The 13,480-nt window shown below is 41.8% G+C and overlaps 1 protein-coding gene across 4 annotated transcripts in view; it reads left to right on the forward strand.

Annotated features, from left to right (window-relative positions):
* Positions 1 to 13,480, forward strand: part of kcnh5b (potassium voltage-gated channel, subfamily H (eag-related), member 5b) — a 177,671-nt gene that overhangs the window by 136,895 nt on the left and 27,296 nt on the right. For all 4 annotated transcript variants that reach the window (XM_078278189.1, XM_078278190.1, XM_078278192.1 and 1 more), the window contains exon 12: positions 1,974 to 2,170. In XM_078278189.1, the coding sequence (XP_078134315.1) occupies positions 1,974 to 2,170 (197 nt within the window). The remainder of the gene's footprint in view (positions 1 to 1,973; positions 2,171 to 13,480) is intronic.

The following is a 13,480-nucleotide window of genomic DNA, read 5'->3' on the forward strand; positions in this document are numbered from 1 at the left end:
AAGAATATCCCATTTGCTACTAAAAAAGTTTGTTATTAAAAATGTTTTTATTTATCTATCAGCTCCTACTACGTGAGCCCCGTAACGTAGACCTTTTCCTGCATGTCTCTACGGCGGGTAACGCTAAACAGCCAATCACAAACCAGTGTTTTCTCTATGTTGTTTTTGTAGTGGCGGCCCGCCACGGCAAAATGTCTGCCACCACGGTATCAGAAATAGGGCTGTACAAAACAAATGTAGTCGCGGTTGCGTTTTAAATGATCCTATATTGAGCTATTTAATTCAGCCGAGAATCCAAAGAAAGAAACATGTTTAGCACACGCTGTTTGATGGGCAGCAAGAAACGGCACCAATGCGACAGGACTTTAAATGTCAAAGTTCAGGAGGAAAGGTCCTCATGTTCTCTGATCTTTTCTTCCACTGACTGTCAACAATCCTGCCAAACCTCCAGAAGCTACACCAGAGGAATGAATCAGCCATTGGACAAGCTAGCTCTTCATGCAGCTTGCTCTTACTTTACATGCCCCCAGTGTTGGGCAAGTTACTTTTACAAGTAATTAGTTACAGTTACTAGTTACTTCTTCCAAAAAGTAACTAAATTTGTTATTCAGTACAAATTATGAAAGTAACTAGTTACTTCAGAAAGTAACTATTTCGTTAGTACATTTTTAAATGCTCAAATGTGACCCCACCTCCACCTCCCCCTCTTTAATGGCACTTAAAATACATGTGCATGTTCAATTATTTATGATAAATCTGAATATTATAATGAAATGGACACTTAATACAAAACATTATTAACAGAAACAACGTACACCAATCTAAACTATTTTAATGTTGCTGTGGGACAAAGTGAGACTAGCCTCCAATCAAATGCCATGTATGGAGATATTATGTTTATATAGTGGATCGATACCAATAACACAACACCTCAACAGGCCACAACTGGGCAAAATGAAATGATGCTTGTTAAGCACTACACCAAAAATAAATAACATATATACACTCTTGACGATTATCTTCAGAGTGAGTAGCGACTCTAGAGTCATAGTGAGAGAAACAAAGTGTCTCCCCTGTCCTTTCTGACTACGGTGGGACATCTGGAGCAGGAGAAGTTAACCCTCTCCTTGATTTCATAACGCCATACCTGTCTGTCTCCCATTGACTGACTCGCTTGTGTCGTTCGTTGTGTGTCCGACTATGCGTGCATTCGAACGCCCAACTCTACCTCTGATTGGCTAACCATGACATTTTACTCAACCTCCGGCAATCGCCAGCATGTATGCGCTTGTCTCGTGTACTGACTGCACGGGAACCAAGGAAGAACGGTAAAAACGGATCAGACTCAGATCTAGTTGGTCTGATGAAAAAGACAGCTTCAAATATAGTAACGCGCCGCGTTTTTTGGCAGTAACCGTAATAGCGTTATTAAGATGGGAAGAGTAATCAATTATTTATAATAACGGCGTTATTTATAACCGTTATAAGCCGTTATTCCCATCACTGCATGTCACTAGCTGTCTTTCCCTGCTCAACCACTGTCTTATTGAATTTCATTACCCTGCAGTCTGTTTTTCTTTCTTTCTTCGCCACAGGATTAATTAACACACAAGGGTGCAACATCACTCTGCTGTGAGTCAAGTTTAAAAAAAGTATTTTATTTTTATCTTTCCTTGTTCTCTGCCGTGTTTGCTCCTTTTCATTCCACTCGGATTATGTTGGATCTGAAACTGATAGAATCGCTGGAACTGTAATCTGCTACTTGCCGCCTGGTATCAGGGTCCGATGGTGTACATGGGGAAACCAGCAGCTCTGGTTGCTAAGGACCTGGCCAGGTAAAACTGTTGCTAAGGGCAGAGAGAGGAGTGTGCTTCATGCAGACATGCAGATGGTAATGTTTCACAGTCGACTGCTGAGGTGTCATCTTTATCAAACAACCAATGTTTCAATAACCAAAACTCTTGTGTCCTCAGGTAAAGGCGATGTGTTTGGTGACGTCTTTTGGAAGGAAACCACCCTGGCGCATGCGTGCGCCAACGTCAGAGCGCTAACGTACTGCGACCTCCACGTCATCAAGAGGGAAGCCTTGCTCAAGGTGCTGGAGTTTTACACGGCCTTCGCCAACTCCTTCTCCCGCAACCTCATCCTCACCTGCAACCTGCGCAAAAGGGTAAGGTATCCCGCTCTGTGGACACACACACACAGGACAGACGCACACAGGACAGACACACACAGGACACACACATGTCCGCAGGCTTCTTCTACCTTTTGACTTTGTATCAGAGAAGCAGATATTTTCTAACACTGACAATGCTTCAACTGTCAGTCAGCCAGCAATGTTTATGAGGAAATGAACCAGACTTTATTAGACAAGACTGGGGTGCCTGATGGGAAATCTAAGAGGAAAATCAGGGATTGTGGGGTTGAAACAGGTGATCGGGAAACTAGCTCATTTCATTTTTCAAGGTTTTTTTCATTTCTCTTCCTTTTTGAGAACAGTGAGTATACAAGTACAGGCTTAAGCTGACCTGACACTCCCTCGTATTTTCTTTCCTTTACACACCCTCTCTTCTTCTCTCATAACAAGTCTGTTGTTGTTTACTGCGTTGTTTTTCATACTTCATATGACCTCTGCTCAATAGGTCTTTTTCTCAGCGTGCCATCGAACACAATAAATTATACATACAATACCGGTTGCCTCATTATGTCCTGTGCCCTTTGGGTGGTTCTTTCTGACATCCTAGAACCTACAACCGCAGTTTTCACTCTCCGTGTTTGTGTGTGTGTGTTTTAATTCCATAGTCTATAATTTATTGATGCATTTATTTCATACCTGGCCCTACATCTGGGTCTGCCAATGACTGTATGCTGTACACACAATTATACATTTTACTTTACACTTTGCTGCTATTGTTCCTCAACTTTGAAAAAGTATAATTTCACAATATTATGTATGCATAATGTGTGTGTGATGCATGGGTAAACATGTTTACGTCCAAGAATATCTGTTCTTCCATTAAACGTGACACAAGACGCTGATTCAGACACTGAGTTGGCCTTGACTCCAGCTCTTTAGTAACAACAGACATTAATTAAAATAAAACACATATAAAAATGTATTGACGCTGTTCTTTATGCTGCAGATATATGGCTGCATATAGAACATATGGCTGCATATAGAACGGAGCTGTGCTTTTAGTGCTCTCTGTGTGCACACGCTTGACTTCATAAGCATTTGTAAATTCCAGTGGAATTTCAAAAAACACTCCATTTAACCGCACGATTTGTAACGTTCCGCCTCTAGGACTCTCTCAATCCAAACAGTAACAAAAGATGACTTGGTGACGTTGTGAAGTAGAGTGGGATCGTGGGAGTTGTAGTTTTCATTGCAGTCAGTTTCTCCCGGTTAGGACTGCTTCAGTGTTCACCGTTCAGGAGGTTTTTATCCACAGAGGTCTCCTCCTCTCCAAAACAAACGGACCCGGGCGATTAAAACCGGTGAGAACACTGAACGAAGCAGTTTCACGTTAAAATCTGTGTTCCTCCGACGCTGTTGGGCTCGCTGGCAGACGGGCTGCGAGCCGAGCTGCCGCTACCGTTTGCTCAACTTGTTTCTCTGAGAACTTAAGATCCAGATGTCTGATCACTCAAATCCATCATCTGGTTAAAATGAAAGTGCATCGTGGGGCACCTGGATAGCTTACCTGGTTGAGTGTGCGCCCCCTTTGCTCAGTCCTTGCCGCAGCCGCCGGAGGTTCAACTCCGACCTGCGGCCCTTTGCTGCATGTCATTCCCCCTCTCTGTCCCCTTTCACATCTTCAGCTGTCCTATATAGTAAAAAAAAAAAAAAAAACTAAAAATGCCTCTGGCAGACTACCACACCGCTGGCGCATGCCCAAACGGGATAGGACGTCATCGACAGGCGACCAAATGTAACCGAGCGTTACCTTGAATATAATGACAGATTTCTCTGGGTGTGAACACTGTTGGAAACATTTGGGATAACCCAAGTACACAACTCAACTAAATATATAACATATAGGCTAGGTCGAGTCATTTTTAGACATTTGAATGTGGAAATATTACATATTATAACTTTAAACCCAAGTACATTTTCGGAAACATTGTTCTTTCAATATGTTGAGCTGTAAACTGTGTCCAGCTGACCTGCTATGCACTAACTAAAACACAGCTTTATAACCACTACCACATTACAGAGGTCTCTCCAGAAACCTTCCAATGAATTACCGCTGACTCTTCCTTTTTAAGGCCCTTAAAATAAAGCATCACTTTACTTTTTTTTTTTTTTACTTATAACTGCTGTCTCATTACTCATATTACATGTTTCTCTCTGTAGAAGAACAAACCAGAAACAACAGTACCTTTGTTATTTCAGTTACTCTTTACAGAGCACAGCAGCTGGAACCTTCTCTTTGTTTTGCGGGTTTGCTTGACTGAGAAGTGGTTGAGGCCTTATCAGTTAGTGAGAAAACTTTAGCATCAGTTAAAAGATGTATTCTGGAAAAGAATACTTCTTAATTAGAAAGGACAGGGCGCTCATTTTCATTGAGTCCCCAGCATGTGATTTAGGCTGATTACACAGCAGCGGTTTACGTACAAATCTGCTAAGTGAAGCTTTAAACTACCATTACAGTGAGATAATGGCTTGTTTTCAACACCATCTCCCTTCATCACGGGTCGGCAGCTCCACCTGCTTCAATACAATGTGTCTTGATTCGTGAACAGGCCTTTAAAGCTTTGCTGCTCTGGGAAAAAGGGTCTGCTCTGAGCAGACACTGAGTCCAAACTGAAACAACTGTTAAGACGGACACTTTTCTCGGTGGTCCCCTCATGCGAACACAGAACAGAAATGGCGACGTGGGCAGAGCTCTTTCTCCTCTCCTCAGTTAGCTCTTTTGTCCCCGGGATGTGTGACAGCTGCTCGAGCGCCGTCATGAACATCCTGAAGCGGGACAGACAGGCCTGCGGGCCTCGGAGGAGACCAGGATGGGTGTCAGCACTAACTTACCCTGTCACTTACGCAATAATGGCTGGCTACCAATCTGCATTCATAAGCACTTTCCTTTCTCTCTCCAGCTCGTCCTCAGACGTACTTGCCCGCTTGTTGTGCTCCGACTTTGTTTCTCTTCATTGATTGGCCTGTTCTATGCTGATGAAGATATGAATCATTGAATAAAATCAGCTTCTCTATTGCTTTCCTCACTGTGGTTGCCGTGGTCGCGGCAAGTGGAAAAAAACTGAACCGTCATTTACTCCAAATGCAGCCATGCACATTCACGAGCATGGCAGCCGTTTGGGAGTTCAAATCTAATGCAAGACCTGAATCATATCTGTTTTATCCCTTCATCTCTCTCATTTGGAAGTGAGGGAAGTGAATGAACCCACTATGCCTGTTATACATCACTGCTGCAAAGCAGAACTGCAAACATATAGAAATATAGATAGGAGGGTTATTTAAAAATGGACCACAAAACACCTTACTGTAGCTCTTCAAAATCCAACAGATGGACAGTTTGTATAATAGATAAGGGGGTTAAACTGTCAACTTGTTCATAAACGGTGCATCTTCAACTTTCAGGAGTTAAGGTGTGCGTAAAATCAGTCCAAGAAATTACAGCCACATCTACTAAAATCCAATGAAAGATGATGATGAAACAGACCGGACAAGTTCAGCTGTTTACATCTTAGATGTTAGAATCGGTCTGCAGACAGCAGGTCAGGTAGTTTCTTGGCCTGCAGTGATCACACCACTCACTCGCCTGTCAGTAACGAGACACCTCTCCACTCATAACACCTTTAACCAGAGCCATCGGGTGCAAATGGAAGCACTTCACTGCTGCGTTGGTGTCATATTGGTGTTTGGATATTCTGTTCATGTTCAGGAACTGTTGAGTTTCAATTTTTCAGTTAATCAGCAAGATGAAAAAAAAAAAAGATAAAAGTGAATCTGTTTGGTCTTTTGCTGGATTTTGTAATTCATAATTTAGTAAAAGGACAAACATGTTTTCAAACTGACATGCACACTCCCAAACAGTATAAAAGTATAATCCAATGCAATCATTTTTTTTATTATTTGTACCAGCTCAGCTTTTCTTTCCACATAGTGAGTAAATACCAAATCTACTGTAAACTTTATGAATTATGCACATGTTGATGAGACTGTTGTTCTGCCTCTGTGGGCTTTCTCTGCCTTTCTTTCAAATATATAAGTCCTCAGTGGTGGAGCAGAACAATCAGCAAATGTCATTAAAAGCAATGCATTTAATAACATTTTTTAACCTACAGAAGGCTTGTTTAAATGTGTAACTAAGGTAGTTATAGTACACAGTCTTTGTTCCTGTCGCTGTGTACTGTTTACATGACATGCATAGATGTATGGTAGAAACAGCTGTTAATGTCACTCGGACCAATCTAGACATGCAGCCAGCAGCTCAATGCAGCTAAGTGATTACAGCCAAGTCTGCAGTTTCAATCTCAAGGGAAACGTGAGGATGCAAAAAGGACTGGAAGAAAAGCCAGGTAATAAATATTTGGTGATATTTATAGGTGCTCCACTCCTTTAAGTTATTGGCCATTTAGAGTTTTGATGAGGCTCTTCTGTTCAGGTTCACTTGTCTGACAGCCTGCGCAGACCATAAACATAAAGGGCATTAGTCCTTAAACTGTCTGAATGTATCACAGCTCAATCACAGAATGTCTGCTCGTTGTTTAAAAATCTAAATTAATAAAAAAAAATCACAATAATTACAATGATACAGTATGTTACTATCCAAAACGTCTGGCACTCTCCATATCCTTTAGTATCTCTATCTGTCAGTGTCTGTCATCCAATCATCCGTGTCCTACAAGAGGGAAACTTTTGTCAGTGGATGGCACAGATGGGGACTGGAGTTTGAGACTCGAACTCGAGTACTTAAGTCGCACACACAATGGCTTCAGACTTGCCTTAAGACTCGTCCACAAAAGTCTTCAAACTTGACTCGAGATGCGGGACTCGTGAACAATCGTTGTTTTTAGGAAACGCCTGATGAGGTGAATGTTCTTCCCCTCCCTGCGTAACCTAGAACCTACCTACTAATATGTAACATATCTACTGCGCGCAGCCACATGTGAGAGAGGACATGAACAGACATGTCGACCACACCGGCTGCTGCTGTGCTGTTCATCAGGCGCTTTGGCTTTAAAAACTTCAGACAACAAGGCCCAAATAAAAGAAACAATACCGCATAAAAATATGCGGTATCAAGATAAAGGATTCTGGCTCAACCAGGTCTCAATGTATTTTATCAGGCACCTGAAGCTATGCAGTGTTCTAAGCAGTCTGAATGGAACGAAGCAGGTGATACAACACTCATTATAACCACGAGAGATTTGAGAATCGACTTGACTCTAGCTCAGAGACTTGTGAGCATCTCTGGAGGACGGCTCAAGTGGCAGTGAGCAGACTTGATTTCCGAGAATTCTTGTAAATTGACAGCTGTCAATACACTCATAGGGCAAACATTTCTCCAGCTTTGGTTGTCCCTGCTTGTCATACTCAACTTAGTCTATATCGACGACATTTCATTTCCGGGATTGTTCAGGTGCTGCCGGATATTTCGCCGGATGCATGTCTTTTTCATCGATGTCCGTCCCCTTCCTCTTTCTTTGTGTTGGCGTTCTAACCTCTGGTGGATTTGTGAGGACTATGGTTAACTGCTCCTCAGATCTCTGCAGGGTAAATCCAGACAGCTAGCTAGACTATCTGTCCAATCTGAGTTTTCTGTTCTAAAACTACTTTTGATCGTACACATGTTCCACCAAAACAAGTTCCTTCCCGAGGCTATTTTGCAGCAGCTCCTTGGCTTCGTCCGGCGCTTTAGCGCCCGGTCAAAACGATTGTGATTGGTTTAAAGAAATGCCAATAAACCCATCCATCTCCCATCCCAGAATGCTGTGTGGACTAGCCAGACCCTCCTCCACAATGCTGTGGAGCTATCCAGATTGGTTGCCTGTGTAGGAACATAATGAATATTCAACAGAAATATATTACGCTTCAGGGGAAATGACAGAGGCACTACATCACGTAACATTGGCCACAAAAAAAAGGAGTGAGAAAGGTAATTCAATTGATTACGATACAAGATGCATTAGTGTTGGTTCATTTTGGGTCCTAGTCCCAAATACCCCGACGCTAAGAAATATGCTTTGTTACTTCTTCTGGAGAAGAAGTGGTGAAGAAATTTCAACCATCATTTGTGTCCAGTTGTGTCGCTAAAGTTTGAATTTGTCTCTGTAGACATTTTATCACCAGAGTCTGCAGCGGCTCATGAAGTCGGGATGTTTTTTGGTCATAGCCTCAGTTTTTATACATTCAATTCTTACTATAACTTCAAGCCAACAGAAAGGAGTTGTTAAAAGTCCTGTATCAGGGCTTTAACAGAGAGCCATTAGCATCACATTGGTCTATGTGTCAGTTTTTGGCAAATAGAGACAATGATGAGATGCAACAGCACAGCACGACTCAGAATGTGACGCAGGCAGCACAGTCAGGTTTTTACAGTCGTAATACACCAAACCTCCAGTCGCCAGAGCTCTCATTACGTAAATAGAAGAGGATGGCTCTTCTATTTACTACTTCCCCAAGGCTGTTAATGCCTCTTCACCTGTCTAAAGAAAAACATATATTACCTCTAGAAAAAAACTGCAGATCTGCTGTTTCTCTGTTGTTGCTTAAAGCGTAACTCTCGCCAAAATGCAACCTAGGGTCTTTTTGTGAGTCAAACTTTCGTTTAAAAGCATATTTAGGACGGAAGTGTCACTTTTAAGATTTACCATATTCTTGTTTTTCAGTCAAATGACCTTTTGAATGGGAGTGCTAGGGACACTTTTATGCTAGCCTCAAAATATCTATTTTTAAAACACTAAGACGGCTCGACACAACATGAGACTTTGCTCCAAGTATCACCAGGGGCTCTACACCTTAACCAAAGCACTGACAACATTGTTTGTGTACCCACAGTTTACTAAAAAAGGTTTTGAACAACTCACGTTAGCAGTTGTTCTTCCGGTCTCCGTCTATCGAGCCAGTCAGAAATAGTCGAGGGAGGAGAGTAAAAATGGAAAGCTTTTAAAGCTTAGTTCCATATAAATGCACGAATAATTTGTTGTTTTGTCGTTATTGACCTTGTAGTTGAAAAAGGAGCCTCATATAAGAATGACATTTCCTCCTATGGAGTCCGTTCATTATCATTCGGAGATCGCCTATTTTTGACTGGGAAAATGGAGGATAGCGTAAACAACAACTGCTAACGTGAGTTGTTCAAAACCTTTCTTTTTAGTAAACTCTGTGAACACAACCAATGTTGTCAGTGCTTTGGTTAAGGTGTAGAGCCCCTGGTGATACTTGGAGCAAAGTCTCATGTTGTGTCGATCCTTCTTAGTGTTTTAAAAATAGATATTTTGAGGCTAGCTTCAAAGTGTCCCTAGCACTCCCATTCAAAAGGCCATTTGACCGAAAAACGAGAATACGGTAAATCTTAAAAGTGGCGATTCCGTCCTAAATATGGTAAATTCACAAAAAGACCCTAGGTTGCATTTTGGCGAGAGTTACGCTTTAAATGCATCGACAGGACTTGTTATCCTTGAGTTCAAACACTGCAGCTTTCTCTTTGTCAATAGGAATCTCCCTATTATCGCCATGGAAATGAGTATTCATCACAGTGAGAATCACTTTACTTGCCAAGTTCAGAAATGTGTCAGAGGAGTAACGAGAGTTTCTATTTTCACAGCAGCAGAACAGAGTTTGTGATCTAATGATGCACCTAGGTCAAGCTTTTTAGCCTCTTTCAGGTCATTGTTTTGGTTTCACAGCAACCTGTCTCAATCGGTCTCAGTGTATTCATCAGTAGCAGGCAGCTGTTGTCATCTCTGAAACAATGAGGAGTTGGTGGAGACCAAAAACAGAGAGAATATTGGACTTTGATTCATCAGCTGGATAATCATGTTGTTCCGTGTCTGCTGGATGTGCAGGGAATCCACACCAGGAGGAGCTGGCTGCAGTTAACTCGTGTTTAATCTTTAGGCTATCCATCCTTGTTCTGCAGAGTTTCATAAACCTAAATAAACAAGTAAACAGGCTCATAACTGTGTTTTTGGATGAGGAGGAGCTGTAAACGGCGTCTGCTGGGAGGCTGTACATGCTGCACTGTGTTTTTCCGGGACAGCTTGTGTGCTGGGAGCTAAAGCCTGCAGTCTGGGAGGCTGTTACCAGCCAACTATTGGATAATTCATGTACGGATGGACAATAAAGTGTGTGTGTGTGTGTGTGTGTGTGTGTGTGTGTGTGTTAAAAGCAATCAGTCAGAAAAATGTAGTATTCTTGTGTGTACAGAGACAGTAACTAAGAGCATTTCCTCAAGTTCTGTTCTCCAGTACAGTTTAGAGGCTCTGGTACTTCTATCGGGTATTTCTGCTGTCTTCTTATCCACCTACTGTATTGCAGCAGAAATACTGTACTATTATACTTTTTACTCCAATACATTTATCTGAGTTGGTTACTTTGCAGATTCCGATTTTACATTAAAAAAAAAAGATATAATGTATTATAATATAATAAAATATGGCTGGCAGGTAGAAAGTACAAGCTGTAACCTTTCAGGTTTGAAATGAAAACTGCCCCGTTTCAGCTCAAAGAGAAAATGCCATCATTAAAACTAATCTGAAAGCAGGAAAATCCACAAAATTGAAAAAGAATACTGAATTTAAAAGTAACAACATTAAAATTCATTTAAAATGTTCACTCAACTGAAGTAAAAACATAGTGGAATTGTCATTTGGTATCATATATTCAGTCTGACGCTGATAGCCGCTCTCTGGGTTATTTTGCTCTGACTCAGTAGCAGCTGATATATCTGTCTTGCCGACATTATTTTCTGGCAACACGGAGCAAGGAGCAGTTTACTTTTTGATAAAAATAAGTTGTGTGCAGCTGAATTCATTTCATTCACACTTATCACCAAATAAGCTATTTTTCTGTCTCTGTTTTTCTGCCTCTGGCTCATGATGACGTTTGTATTCTAAGTCCCACCAACAAAGCTCTCAGTGCCTCAGCTGTTTTCCAACGGGGGGGGGACAGCCATCAATGAACACAACACCAGACATGTACTGTATGAATCTCTAAAAAAAGTTATAGTTGTGGGCGGCGATTCAGAGGTCTGGAACCAAGCTTCTTTAAGTTTTGATCTTCCAATGTTTAATTAGTATTTTTTTTTCATTTTTGTCCAAATGGTGGTAGTTACTAGTCTCCTCTGTTTTAGATTTGACTTTAAACATTATTTTTGTAACCTATCGAGGAAAATCTAGTTTTTTAAACTTATCTCAAAGCAGGAATATCCACTAAAATGGAGGCACACGTTTTCAGCAGCCTTGGCTGTAGGCTGGACACGTCTCCACCCGTCATTGCCTTGAGTCTCCAACTGGCGGCATAAAAGGTGAAAGGACTCAGCAGCTTTAATTCTAAATTACATCTGGAGTTTATAGGGGGTAAGGTGGAATCATACGTCTATAACAACATAGGGATGGGCCAAATTAAATCTTGAAATGAAATACACTGCAAACTAAACAAACCATGCAAATCATGCAAATAAAAATAACACCCTGTGACAGTTGTAGTAGTCCGATACATAGTTATTGAACGTTAGAACAGGGAGGATGGCGTCTGAGGATTAGGTGGTGGTGGGTGAGGGGCTGCTGCAGTCGTTGGTGTACAGAGTGTAGAGGAACGGGCCTAGCACACAACCCTGTGGTGTTGGTGATGAGTGAGGGTGAAGTGGTTAAGCCCAATCGAACAGCTTGCCGTCTGTCACTGAGGAAGTTGTGCAGGTGATGAATCAGAAGATCCTGGGCGTTTCTCAATCTGTGTTCTTCTATTGACTTGTGTTCTTGTGTCCCTGTGAAACGTCATCTTCTGTAGCCAAAGTACTGTCCCAATACACAAGTTCACATTACGCCAAGAACAGTTAGAATTCCCGGAAATGTTCTTGACACCCCCATTTTACCGAGGATGCATTGGTTGGTAACTGCTGAACGTTGCTGAACTTGGCAGCAACCATATCCCAACATTCATTTCGGCATTCAACGAGCGTCGCGTTCCGGTACATAGACAGACCAACAACGGGACAATTTTTACAATTTTCGTCATCTAATTCATCACTAAATTCACTTCTGAGAAAATGTTTTAGGCGAGAAATGAACTGTGTAGATTTCGTCTTATGAAAATTGTTGCCGAATTGACAATTTGCTCCAAAGTTTTCAGAGTTGAGAAGCTCCATGAAGTGAGGTGACAGCCAGCTAGCGCCTGCCGGGGCCGCTAGCTCGTCGCTCAGAAAGTCACGCTCGGAGACCCTGGCTGTAAGCTGCAGGTCTCTCAGACCGGTCTCGTAAATAAGAGGCTTTTATTTCGCCGTTGACGGATCGTTTGTTTAAATATCAACACGTCCATCATAAGATTAACGGGAACCTGTGGTTAACTGTCTTTTCGGAGTTAAACTCCACAAGCGCCTGCTGGCTTTTTTGGTGTATTTGTTTTCTGAATTCTTTCATTAGAAGTAGAGTTTCAGTCTGTATGATAAATAAACAGTGGTACATAAAGTGGTAACATGCTATGACATGTTATGTAGACTAAAAGGACACCAACCATTATAATTTGTATTGCTAATTTCCATCTGTTGTCCCTGGGCATATACAGTGCACTTCAATAATATAGACATAATAATTCTACATAACACTAATAGGGACACCTAGGACACGCCAGTGCATAGGCCTACCCATTCTGAGAGGCATGTTTTCTTGTCCGGAGATTGTTTAACAAAGTGGTTATATTGTTGTGGTTTTTATTTCTAGCTGTTATTTTGGAGCATTGCAGGCAGCCTCTGTGCTGGCGGTGTTATATAACGCAATAACAGCAAGAACGCATCGTCTCAAACTGTTAACAGCGTTTGCTGTGCCGGTGAACCAGCAAGAACGTTCTCCCCAAGAACACAAGTCTGTTCTTTGCATTCTTATGATTAAGAAACACCTCCTGTTGGTGTATCTGTGTGCTCGTGCTCCCTCTCAACACTTGAGAGGCTGATGATGTTGTAATCAGCCAGCGCAGTTGTCAGAAGCTCTTCATAACAGGCTGTTGACCAGCAGCTGGCAGAGCTTCCCAGAAATCCTCACTGTGCTCACTCGCAGCGGAACAAAGTTCAACATGATAATTAACTGATCGCTGAGAGGAAGTTGTTTCTGCTTTCACACCCCCCCACCTCTGTGAAGAAGCTGTTCCCTCGCACTCAGATCCAGGCAGTTTTCATGTATTGGCCCCAGATGTTGGTCTGGGAGACTCACACACAGAAATAACAACTTTATTGATTTATTTTTTATTTTTTTCCACAATCGATGTGTGCAGAAGATCTTTTTCTTCTGTGGGTTTCACTAC

This window comes from Sander vitreus, chromosome 20 (genome assembly GCF_031162955.1).
Source record: "Sander vitreus isolate 19-12246 chromosome 20, sanVit1, whole genome shotgun sequence".
In the NCBI taxonomy this organism is placed as follows: domain Eukaryota; kingdom Metazoa; phylum Chordata; class Actinopteri; order Perciformes; family Percidae; genus Sander; species Sander vitreus.